Below are 13343 nucleotides of genomic sequence, written 5' to 3'. Positions count from 1 at the left end.
TTAATCTTAATTTTTTAAAATCCTGCCTTTATTATTTTTATAAATAGCTCAAGGCAGGGAACATACCTGATACTCTTTCCTCCTCTTTTCCCCACAGCAACAACCCTGTGAGGTGGGTTGGGCTGAGAGAGAGAGACTGGCCCAAAGTCACCCAGCTTCCATGCCTACGGAGGGACTAGAACTCTCAGTCTCCTGGTTTCTAGCCTGGAGCCTTAACCACTAGACCAAAATTTTGTTGTTGTTGTTTATTCGTTTAGTTGCTTCCGACTCTTTGTGACTTCATGGACCAGCCCAGGCCAGAGCTTCCTGTCAGTCGTCAACACCCCCAGCTCCCCCAGGGACAAGTCCGTCACCTCTAGAATATCATCCATCCACCTTGCCCTTGGTCGGCCCCTCTTCCTTTTGCCTTCCACTCTCCCTAGCATCAGCATCTTCTCCAGGGTGTCCTGTCTTCTCATTATGTGGCCAAAGTATTTCAGTTTTGCCTTTAATACCATTCCCTCAAGTGAGCAGTCTGGCTTTATTTCCTGGAGGATGGATTGCTTTGATCTTCTTGCAGTCCAAGGCACTCTCAGAATTTTCCTCCAACACCACAGTTCAAAAGCATCGATCTTCCTTCTCTCAGCCTTCCTTACAGTCCAGCTCTCACAGCCATATGTTACTACGGGGAACACCATTGCTTTAACTATGCGGGCCTTTGTTGTCAGTGTGATGTCTCTGCTCTTAACTATTTTATCAAGATTTGTCATTGCTCTTCTCCCAAGGATTAAGCGTCTTCTGATTTCCTGACTGCAGTCAGCATCTACAGTAATCTTCGCACCTAGAAATACGAAGTCTTTCACTGCTTCTACATTTTCTCCCTCTATTTGCCAGTTATCAATCAAGCTCGTTGCCATAATCTTGGTTTTTTTTGAGGTTTAGCTGCCAGCCAGCTTTTGCACTTTCTTCTTTCACCTTCATCATAAGGCTCCTCAGTTCCTCTTCGCTTTCAGCCATCAAAGTGGTATCATCTGCATATCTGAGATTGTTAATGTTTCTTCCAGCGATTTTAACTCCAGCCTTGGATTCCTCAAGCCCAGCATGTCGCATGATGTGTTCTGCGTACAAGTTGAATAGGTAGGGTGAGAGTATACAGCCCTGCCGTACTCCTTGCCCAATCTTAAACCGGTCCGTTGTTCCGTGGTCTGTTCTTACTGTTGCTACTTGGTCGTTATACAGATTCTTCAGGAGGCAGACAAAATTACTTTCCTTAAATACAGACATTATACTCCATCACTCCTTCAAGAACAGGGGACAAGGATATATTAAAGTAGTCGAGCCTTTAAGATTGTATTGATTCACAGCTCTTCCAGAAGGTAGCACCTAATATATTTGGTTATGTTCTTAATTCTCTTAACATACTCTGTGTGGTGGATAAAATATTTGCACTAAAATATATATGGAAATTCTTACAGCCAAATCAATGGTTTTCCACATTGGGCATATGAATTTTAGAAAGTAATAACATTATTTTAAAATAATATCTGTAGGGGGAAAAGCTGAAAAAGGTTGGAGGGCCGACTAGAAATTGAACAAATAAACATTCCAATCTTTTTCAGTCCCCCCCCCCCCGCCCCACAGATATTAATAAAGTTTTTTAGTTTTGAACTACCAAGGTTGTAGTCCCAATTCCATACAAATGGTGAAGCTTCTGTATCTAAAGCCATTTCAGTGGGATTGCCATACAGGAACTGGGATGCAGTTTCAAGCATGTGACACCAGCTTTTATTAGCTATGCAGAAACAACTGTCCCACCTCTGTATACCCCTGTTTTGCTTTTCAAGTGAACACAAAGCTTTTATTGACAGCTGACCCTGTTGCTTTTGTTTCACAAAAAGGGGTTAGATGAAAATTTGCAATAAAGCAACAGTCCTTGCAAGAATAATAACAGCCTCAACTGATGGGCTATTTATTTCATTGGTTTACAGAATTATTTTACAAAATGAGATATGCAAGACAGATGGAGGCAGCTCTGAAAATGCTAGGGTGATAGAAGGGGAAATGTCCCAAGACATATAATACCATTTCATCTTCCCTTTCTAGAGTATCTGAGTTTGAGACTTGGGCTTAGCATGAGAAAGCTTTTTTCAGAAACCTCCCTGGATTCTGGCTGTTGCCTAGAAACGTGTCTCTGGTCTTTTGGTGCATTCATATTCTAATCATAGACTTTGGCAAGGCTTGTTTACTTCCTTTCAGCTGTGACAAAACCGTTTCATGTTTCTTGTTTTCTGTTCATAATTTCATCTCATTTACACTTTAAACAAAGCAAGGGTGAAGAGTTCCTTGCCCAGGCAAATTTGCACATAGAACACTGTTTCTCAGTCAGAATGATCTGACTATATTTTATTTTCATAGTTTGATAGTAGAGGTAGTCTTGAAAAAAGTAACTTACCTGGTTTCCTGTGGCGTGGAAAAATGGTTTTCAGATGACCAGAAAGAAAAATCTTGGTAAATCAAGAAATAAGTTCTTTCTTTCACACCACCATGACTACCAAAGTTAGTTCTTTTATGCCACCATGGCTACTAAACTACATGTTACGCAAACATTTAATGTAGTTTTTTTTTTAATGTAATGTGGGAGACCAACCAAAACTGGGACTCTGATAGGAGGGTTAATCCTTCTCTTGTATGCAGCAGTCCTGGAAACCATTGTCATATACACATACATACCCTGCTAGGCCAAGACAGTGAAATGAATACCAATGGAAATGTCCTCCTCAAAACTGTGTAACATCTTTTTTGGTGTGGTTTTCATTAACGGTAGGGTTGGATAATGTACAAAATCCAGCTCCATGACAAGCACTATTCCCGCTTAGTGCTTGTGTTCTGAAAATCAACATAGAAATTGTATTACTAGACAGCCACAAAATTCAATTCACATCTACTATAGATAACTTGGTAATGGATGGATATATCATGCATAGGAAGTCCTCATGCAAATTTCAGTGACGGAATAAGGCTCAACACTAGTTCTTCCAATTTTCATTCAATTTAAACTTTTTAAAGGATGTGTGTCCTCCTGGCTTCACTGTACACCTAAACATATAAAGACTGTACCTGTTCATACTTTGCATTGGGCATTTAGCCAAATAGTGTACAGCTGGCTGAGGAATTCTGGGAGTTGAAGTCCACCTATCTTAAAGTTGCCAGGGTGGAGAAACACTGCTTTAGTCATATGAGCTGCATATTGTATATCTCTTCTTTCTCTTCCATGTGAGTTGGAGGAGTGAAGTGATTCTGGTCCAGACAGGGTCTGCCTCAGTGCAAAGGAATCTGTTGTATTTTGCATACACTGTAATTGTAGAGAAGCAGCAGGGACACAATTCAGAACTATTGGTAGTTGCCAGGAGTTGCTTTCACCTTCACTTTGGAATCTCTTTCCTGCATCCTTGATACCTATCCAGCACTCTGCTCTTCAGTTTTAAAAACTTGTTCAGAAAGGTCATTAGCACAAGAAAGAGAACTACGCATGTAGAATAGAATTATATGGGATGTCAAATGCATGTAACAGATGGAATGTCTCTTGGCATACATTTGGGACTCAGCAAAATTTTATATAGAGGCAAATTTCTCATCATTTGTCACCTAACAGGGCATTTCCACATAAGTAAATGGTGCCTGCAGATGTACATTGCAAACACATACCATCTGTTTACATCAAGACCAGTTTTGCTGAAGATCCTAAGTTTATGCGTTTTGGCTCTCTTGGTTGAGTAACTGGTGGTATTACTCAGCTTTGTTGTTATGTGACAACTTGTAGTACAGTATGCTATGAATTACAGGGATCATCCTGCCCTTAATGCTACTGTTCGATCCTTTCTGATTTTGTGATTTGTACATGGCTTGAAGTCAAAATACGTTTTAGTAGTCTAATAAACAAGTCATCTGGGAAAGTGTCAGCTTATTCCTCTATGCTGAGAGGAAAAGAACAGATGGAAGGGGATGAGAAAGAGATGAGAGCAGAACAAAATACTGCTTTAAGAAGAAAAATAGATATAGTTCCAGATGACAAGGTGAGATGATTCACTACTGTCATAGTGAATACTGTTGGATACATCAAGCCTGTCCACCAAATTGTTTCTTTAATGGTGTGGAATAGAGGAAGGCTCACCTAGTATCCTGCTTTCCATCTCTATTCTGCTGCTATTGTGTACATAAAGGGTTAAAGCTGCAATCACCAAAGCCACTCCTTTTTGGACTCTCCGTGCTAATAACCCACCATATTGTTTCCAATGGCTCTGGACAGTTGTGTGCTGATAGATGGATGGATGGATGGATGGATGGATGGATGGATGGATGGATGAGATTTTTTATGGTAGTCCTTTGGGTTTGAAGAAGACACGCTGTTGTGCAGTTCATCTGTGAACACAGAGATAGCTCTGCAGTCCCAGACTGGAAGCACAGAGTCTCATAGAACCAAAAATCACTGTTGAGATAGACAGACAGACAGACAGACAGACACCATGTAAATGGCTGCCTGTTCATCTCTCTCCCTCTCCATCTGCCTTTTGTCCCTTTTTTGATGTTTGCTGATCTTTAACAGTTAAACCTCAAGCTATCTGTTTTTTGCTAGCTGAGCTGCATGGTGCAAACCAAGCTGGAAGTTTCCAGCAGTAATATTCCCACAAATATAAGGCAAAAATTGCTTATGAACATAATTTCTTATGGCAAAGTCTGAGGAAACTGATCAAGGATTTCTTAGAGGTGACATGATTCAGATTTGAACATTTTAGAAAAAAACAACTAGTAATAAATCAATAAAAAATTGAAATTCAGGACTGCTAGGCAGAAATACTTCACATTGTGTGTAAATAATTGTGGAATGTGCTATCAGAAGTTGTAATATCAGCCAACCTGGATGGTTTTAAAAGAGGACTGGATAGGACCATGATCAGGCTATCTGGCTATTAATAGTACTTCCTGAAGCAATGCACATCTGAAATACAGATTGCTGGGAAGCAACTGTTCTTTTAGCAGAGTGTCACAATGTAGCCTTTGGTCTCTTTGAGATAATTCTTGTTCCCCCCCCCTTTTTTTTCCCCCAGGTGCTTGACTATAATTAATAGTATGTCTGGAATGTGGCATATAAAAACATGATAAATCTTTGAATGGTGATCTGGAGAGATGCTTCTCCAGTTGGGGAGTTTGCGGCATTTCAAGTAAAATGGTTGGGTTTTCAATGGGTTTTTGGTACTTTGATGATGATGATAATGATTATGATGTAATTCCACCCAGATAACCCCTGCAAAATGGTGTCATTCTTTTTAATAGAATGAAGAGAAAAGAAACCTATCTTTGGGAGGCCATGTTGGATTCGACAGTCTTCCTGATCAACTTGTCAGCAAATCCGTGGCACAAGGTTTCAGCTTCAACATCCTCTGTGTAGGTCAGTAAAGTGTTTATTGTAAAGAGGAATACTTAGAATCTGAATAACAACCAGAAGCTGCCAAGTTGCAAGAATAAAGGAAATGCCCAGTCTTATTAGAAGAATAGTTGCTTAGCATACAGAAGGCCCTAGCTTCTATCTCACCATCTCAGCTGAAAGGATCAGGCAGTAGATGATATGGAAGATTGGTTTATAAGGGAGCTTTCTGTATTCTTCCACTACTGGAAGAATCATGTTAAGCCAGAATGTGATTTATTTGGATTTTTGCCCTACTGTTTTATGGGAACTCAGCTGTTCTGACTTACACAATACCTTGTGTCTGTCAGTGAAATATCCCGATTGGTTTTTTGAATTGAAACAACTACAGTATAGCTAATACTGTATGCTAAGAAATTAAACTTTCGAAATATGGGTTATCACATGCTGTGTCTTGGAATGAAGCTAAACATTTTCCCAGAATTTTGACCTTGTTTACATTTTCTGAATGAGAACAGTTTGAAACATTTACATGAACAATGTCATTTTATTCCATTGAGTGAATGAGCTTTTGGTAATCAAAATGAAGGCTCAGCTATCTAATTCTGTCACCCTTCTGGCTCATTAAGTCGCCCAGATTCAGTTTCTACAATTCCTGGCTTCTTATGTATAGAAATTGTGGCTTAAAAGTGTTTAGGTACTTGCTAAACAAACTGTTTAATGTATGTTTAGACATTTATTTTTTCTGAGTTGATTAGCAAGGAGGTATTTTAGATACCTAAAATATTTTAATTTTTATTTATGGTGACAGTCTCACAGGATTTAAGCTGTACTTTAAAAGATATTTAAGTAAGTTTCAGCTTTCACTTGCTTCCAAGACCTGGTCTTCATAGTCTGCCACAAGATGTAATGTGATGCCTTTCCTAGGAAAAGGAACATTTTAAGCTTTGATTTTAAGTCACTTGATATGTTCTGCATTCAGTACTGATCAGCTGAACAAATACATAGAGTCGGTATTGCTGTATTAGAGGATCTGGGCCAGCTTTGAATGTTTTTTGTTCTTTCATGTTTCAATAGTTTGGTGCCATGCCAACAACTCAGCTCCATTCTTGCACATGCATAAAGTAGTTGCCTGCCATAGCCAGGGGCAAATATTTCTAGATTCAGTTCCCATCTGATCTTCTAACTTTGCCAACAACACACATACTTGCATCATAAAGCACCAAGAATTTTTAATGCCTAGCCTTGTATTAGAGCCAGTTCGATGTAGTGGTCAAGGCATCAGGCTAGAAACCGGGAGACTGTGAGTTCTAGTCCTGTCTTAGGCACAAAGCCAGCTGGATGACCTTCGGCCAGTCACTTTCTCTCAGCCCTAGGAAGAAGGCAGTGGCAAACCACTTCTGAAAAACCTTGCCAAGAAAACTGCAGGGACTTGTCCAGGCAGTCTCCAAAAATCGGACATGATTGAACAGATTTTTTTTTAAAAAACCATGTATTAAAATGCACACAAATTCCTGGAAGGATGTTTTTGCCATTAACTACGATTTTAAAAACTGCTTTTTTTAAGGTGTGTTTTTGTCATAATTAAGGGCAGAGTACTCTCCTGGCACTGTAGGTTGTTCTGGATCATGTTGAGATTCTGCAAATGTTTGCCTTATTGTTCATGATGTTTTGGTGCTTTTCCATTTTATATCTGGAAAAGTATCTCAAGATCATAGGTTTTTAAAAGTGAAAAGGACTAAACTTTATCAATACTGAAAATTTAAATGTGAAAAGATGAGTTGGTCCTTAAGTATGCTGTTCTCTTTTTTTCAGTGTTTTGTTGATCACTGTTTGAATAAATATTTTACATTCCTGTAGGTGAAACCGGCATTGGGAAATCTACCCTGATGAACACTCTTTTTAATACAACATTTGAGACAGAGGAAGCCAGTCACTATGAGCACGCAGTCCGTTTACGGCCACGAACTTATGATCTGCAGGAAAGCAATGTCCACCTGAAACTGACCATTGTAGATGCTGTGGGATTTGGAGATCAGATTAATAAAGATGAAAGGCAAGTCACTTTCCAGTTTGGTCCAGAAACCTTTGCAGTGTTTTGATGGGAAAAGAATATGTATATTCCACCTGGAACACAGGACCTTATATATAGTGCTTGGAATCAGCTGCTTACAGTATCTGCAATGGAAGGCTTAGAGGACATAGAAGTCAGGAAGCAGAGAAGAAGAGAACAGTAATAGGAAATTATAGATGTCACCCAGATAAAATACAATCCATTGCCACCTCATGGCTAAGCTATATCACTATCCATACAATTGTCAAATTTAGTAACGTTTCCATTAGGTCTGATAAGAAACTAAAGAGTTAATGATGGCTCTACATTTCTGATACTGAGCGTGCAAGCTATATTCATTCTCAATTTCTCTACCGGCTCTAATGTAAATTCCTGGGTTGTGCACATGTTGAAAGGAAGATGAAAGAGTGAGGCTTTGGGGCTCTTCTTGCCTCAGTCAGATATCCTGATTCCCTTCCTCCCATTTCCCCATACAAGCTGGCTGGAATCAGTTTTGTCCATTTCATGTGAGAGATGGCAGCTGCTATACCTCTTCCTTCCAAAATAAAGACAAGGGTGCTTGTATCTGCTGTATTTCCCAGTACTTAACAACAACAGGAGACTGCTGTTGTTTTCATATCCTACATGTGAGCTTCCCAGAGGGTCGTCATAGGAAACAGGAGTGATTTATTATGGACTTTGGTTTCTATGTTGTTCAGTTCCCAAAGGTTCTGAGTGACTTCCAGGATTCTGTAAGTAGTGGGTTTCATGTACTACAACAGGACTGGTCTTATATTACAAGTCAACCTGCAGAAAATGTCCTAGATTGGAGATTCTGCAGTTAATCCATGATTTCATTTGTACCTTAAAGGAGCCTAACAATTGAATGCTAGTCTGAAGGAGAATTTAAAGCAAAGATTCTGAGGGCTAGCAGAAATTGATGAGATATGCCTGTTATTTTTACTGCAAGGAACTCCTCCAGTCAAATTGTTGGTGTGTACTCTAACATTCATTTAGTCATTTGATTTATATCCAGCCTTTGCTCCAAGAGCTCAAGTCATCAAACACTTCCTCTTCCAGTTTTTATCCCTTCAACAGTCTTGTAAAGTAACTGGTCCAAAGTCACTCGGTGAGCTTCCATGACTTACAGTGGCTTTATTCTGCCTGTAGTTCTCCATTCACAGAAAGAAGCAGCCAAAGGTCATTGAGTAGAAGGTGCACACCAGGAGGACCTTGCACAGCAGGAGAAGTATTTGCTGCTTGTAGAAGGGCGTTTCAGTTCCTGCTATGAAATCAATCTGTAGTTTGGAGATAATAGCTTTAGAGGTCACTATGCTTGCTGTAATCCTGGTGTGGGAATCCATGATTGCCAGATGTCATCATACAATTCCCAGTTGGCGTACACCAGCACAGTCAATGGTAAGAGATGCTTGAAGCTGAAATTCAGCACTAGTTCAGAACTAGTTCAGCACTTCTGACATGCACAGTCTTCTGCTAACTTTTGTTTAGTCTGTTTCAGCCAGCACTAGAAGTTTTTCAGCATCTCCTTTACTCAGATTTTATGAAACTTTGGTAGATGGAAACATGGAGTCATGTTGAAAGCATTTAGTCATTCTTCATGAATGGTACCATTCAAGTTGCTAATGGAATTCTTTTTTAGTTACAGGCCAATAGTAGATTATATTGACACGCAGTTTGAAAATTATTTGCAAGAAGAGCTAAAAATCCGACGTTCCCTCTTTAATTATCATGATACAAGAATCCATGTCTGCCTTTATTTTATCACTCCAACTGGCCATTCATTGAAGTCCTTGGACCTGGTGACCATGAAAAAGCTAGATAGTAAGGTAAGTATCCCCCCATCATCACAAGTACTGGCTTTTATTTTTATCTACCTATCTCTCTACCTACTTATTATCTGTCTTAATTATTTGCTTGGTCAGGAGTTTTCCTTCAGTGATCTGGAAGCATAAATTAATATCAGATTATTTGAACAAAAATTTCATAGAACTCTAATCCTTCTCTTTATCAGAAGATCTTTTCTACCTAACCCCACAAGAATTGTATACAAACACTGGAATCATTTTAACCAAATTCTGTTGATTGTGTTTTCCTAAATGCCATTACCTTGGCAATCCAAAACTGTGATGCAGCTTCAGCATTACAAGCTGCATCATACTTAGATGTGAACAAAAAAAATGAGGGTAATTGTATATGGACCTTAGTCATTATTGCAGCCCTTAGAGCAAGAGCATTTCAACAGCTGGGTGGAAAAGATCGTACTGGACAAGTTGCAGGGATATAAACCCCCTGAATCAGGTTCTGTGAGTTGCAGATGTTCTGATGTAGAAACCAGTAGGATATAAAGCATTGCTGTGGGAGCATCTAAGGCAGCAGCCTCTTTGTGATGTGGTCATCAAACATAGGGCCTCCTCAGAATACTTTCAATTGCTTCCTTGCTGCCTGTGTTCAGGGAACCTAGCTGACAACTAGTCATTTAATTTATTACATGGTGATCAAAGAGGAACAGCCGGTCTTCTGAAGTTCATGCTGCGAGGGGATCTGGAGGCACACTGCAAAGGTCATTGATGTAAAGAGATTCATGTGCACAAAAAAGAACTATAATGCTCATCCTAATGAGTGACCTTTTAAAACATAAAAGAAACAAAGAAGCAGCAATATTTCTAAACAGCAGCAGCAGCATCTAATTTGCTAGAAAATGCTAATTAGTTTCCTCATCCTAGGATAACCAGATATGGGTTTTAAAAATCCAGGCCACTAGATGGCAGCAAAGAGGTAAAAAAAATCTCTTTAACTCTTTGCTGCCATCTAGTGGTCTGGATTTTAGCAGTACTACGCCATCCCCACTAATTTTGTTACCTACCTATACAGTATGCTTTTGATTTTGCACTTGGGCTGGATACTGGATATGTAGATGTTGGCCAGTATATTTGTATGTGGCTGTAGCTTTCTGGACATGATATTTTTCTTACCTCTGAATAGATCTGATGTATGGGATCATGCAGAAATCAGTCTGACTACTGGAGATATCAGTAGACATGATAGTAATTGGGAATCTTCATATAATGTGAGATCCTCCTGTCACTTGATAAGCATTGACAACTTGATAAGCATTGACAACTTTCAAGCTAGGCTCTGGCCATAAAATCTCTTCTTCAGATACTTTAGAAGGTTTTCTGCTGAAGAGGTGAAGAACAGCACCATCTTTGCTTAACCCTGATATGGATTACAGATGGGAATCCCATAAACCCAGTCCCATGGCTGTAATGGGTCCCAAGACTTGTCTCTAGGTGAACACTGGGCTGTTCTTTGGTCTCCTCCTTTCTGTGCTCTAGCTCTGCAGTCTGGCCCTAAAGAGTCCCAGGTGAAGAGGGACTTGGGTTTGAATAATTGGTTTTAATTAATTGGTCTTGCAATGAAATAACAGATCAGAAATGAGTTGTAAAAACAGGGGATAACTAGGGATGTAGACCTCGACCACAAAACTTGTGTAATATTTTCCCCTTCCTCATTTCTGCCCAGCTCAAGCAGTGTGAATACTTCCCAAAGAATATACTGCACTTTTCTTAAGGCTGCAACTATTATCCTGAATTTTGTTTCTTTGAAGAATGTGCTACGGTGGAGAAGAAATAAAGAAATTCAGGGGAAAGATTGAAAAATGAAAATATTTGTCATATAATTAAGTAGGAAATAATGCTCTCCTTTTCCAGCCCCTTTGTTTCTCTCTTCTGAGACTATGATTTAGATATGATATGTATTGCTGGAGATCAAACATCTGCTCAGCAAAGATGTATTTTGGTAAGCATCTGAAATGGCTATGTATTGATGGGGGCAGATGCTCAGCAGTTCAGCAGAGTCAGCAGGATGATGTAAGACTTTGGTAGACAGTCTGGGTTTTCTGTGATAGTAAGGAATCTTGTTCATGAATGTGACTTCATCAGTGGGCGACCTTTTTGTCCAGCTTGCTCTTCCATTGTGCATTTGTGTGCAGCTGAACTCATAACCAAACCATCTGCTGCCTCCTGAATCTAATTACTTCCAGACAGCCAAAAACTCATCTTCAAAGCTGAATTCTTAAGCTAAATAATAGGTGGTTGGGATTGCAGTTGAAACAAACTAGTCAGATGGAACTGATACACTTCTAGCTGTTCATTTAACTAGCTAGAGTTAGTTAAACTCTAAACTCTAAAGAATTAGTTAAACTCTAAACTCTAAACCAGGGAAAATTAAAAGGAACCAACCTATTCTGCTTTGCCATGTAACACACAGCCCCCTATGGCGCAGAGTGGTAGGCAGCAGCATTGCAACTGAAACTCTCCCCACAACCCGAGTTCGATCCCAGTGGAAGCTGGATTCTCAGGTAGCCGGTTCAGGTCAACTCAGCCTTCCATCCTTCCGAGGTTGGTAAAATGAGGACCCAGCTTGCTGGGGAAGGTGATGACTGGGGAAGGCAATGGCAAACCATCCCGCTATAGTCTGCCAAGAAAACGTCACAAAAACAGTGTCCCCCCCAAAGGGTCAGACATGACTCGGTGCTGGCACAGGGGACCTTTCACCTTCACTCACACATATAACACAGTAAGGTATAGTTCCATATACCTGCTACTTTAGAAGGACTTTTGTGATTGACTCTTGTTATATTGGTAAATAAGAATAAATATGTGTTGTGCATCTTTATTCTAGCTCCATGCTTGGCTTTTTCCTTGTGATAATCTCAAATATCAGGATTTAGATTCACTCCAAGCCCTAGAAATACTATAGGAAGATAAAGTTGAGAAGACTATAGATGTCATGAGGCTTCAAATGGATGCATGTTTGAAAACTGGTAGATTACCTGCTAGGACATCAGTGAACTGTATGGTAAAAAGTTACCCAATGTGCTCTGATTTTTCTTATAACAGCTGATTTGCAAGTTATGTCCCCTTCTGCATTTGAAACTAAACATCACCTTGCTCCATAGTTAGGCACAACTTGCTATTTGACAAAAGTAACTCCAGAGCCTCTGTAGGTCCACAGAACTATTCTTATATAGTTCTTTGTATTCTAGCCAGTGATGACAATTTCTTCACTGGAGAAGGAAAAAGAACAAGATCTGGGTGTCTTTGTCAAGGGCCAGCAGTGTGATGCAGGTATTAAGACGACAAACACTATCTTGCATTAACAAGAGCATAAAGTCTGGATCATGGAAAGTAATTGTTCCAGGCTCTTCTACTCTGTTCAGATCTCCATGTCCAGTTCTGGGGACAACAGTTCCCAAAGGACAATAACAGATTGGAGCAAGTTCAGAGGAGGGCTACCAAGCTGTGAAGGGTCTGGAGAAACCAAGCTCTGTGAGGAATGATTAAAAGATCTGACTATATTTAGTCTACAGAAAAGAGGGGACATACGATAGCAGTCTTCAAATATTTGAAAGGCTGTCATGCAGTAGAGGGAGTGAACTCCCTCTCTCTTGCCTCAGAGAGCAGGATCAGAACCAGTAGGTTAAAACTACAGGGAAGGATACTAGGAGGGACTTCCTGGCTGTATATGCTGCCAGCCAGTGGAACAAGCTGCCACATTATGTGGTGAGTTCTTCTTTACCAGAGTTCTTCAAAAAGCAGTTGGATGGCCATCTGTCAGAGGTGCTGAGGTTAAAAAACACTGCTCTAGTGGATCTTGCACCAAGGGGGGAGTTTATTTATTTATTCATTCACATATACAACTTATAGGCCACCCAACTCCCAACAACTCTGGGTCACTTACAATTAAAAGTAAACACACACACACACACACACACAGAATCATGAATGGCCTCAGAAACAAAATATAACCAAAGAAAACCCATCCAGCAGGGGCTCAGCCTTCACTCTGCTCCAGAACCTGGGAGAA

At 39.9% G+C, this 13343-nt stretch overlaps 1 protein-coding gene across 3 annotated transcripts in view; it reads left to right on the top strand.

The window, feature by feature from the left end:
- SEPTIN8 (septin 8) overlaps positions 1-13343 on the top strand; it is a 69261-nt gene that overhangs the window by 26760 nt on the left and 29158 nt on the right. Inside the window, exons 2-4 of one of the 3 annotated variants that reach the window (XM_063292337.1) lie at positions 5311-5425; positions 7262-7457; positions 9115-9301. In XM_063292337.1, the coding sequence (XP_063148407.1) occupies positions 5311-5425; positions 7262-7457; positions 9115-9301 (498 nt within the window). Of the gene's footprint in view, positions 1-5310; positions 5426-7261; positions 7458-8869; positions 9302-13343 lie in introns of those variants that run through there. The other 2 variants (XM_063292338.1, XM_063292336.1) reach the window with 2 other exon arrangements.

This window comes from Candoia aspera, chromosome 2 (assembly GCF_035149785.1).
Source record: "Candoia aspera isolate rCanAsp1 chromosome 2, rCanAsp1.hap2, whole genome shotgun sequence".
Taxonomy (NCBI): Eukaryota; Metazoa; Chordata; class Lepidosauria; order Squamata; family Boidae; genus Candoia; species Candoia aspera.
The sequence above is the reverse complement of the archived record's forward strand: the minus strand, read 5'-3'. Positions and strand labels throughout refer to the sequence as shown.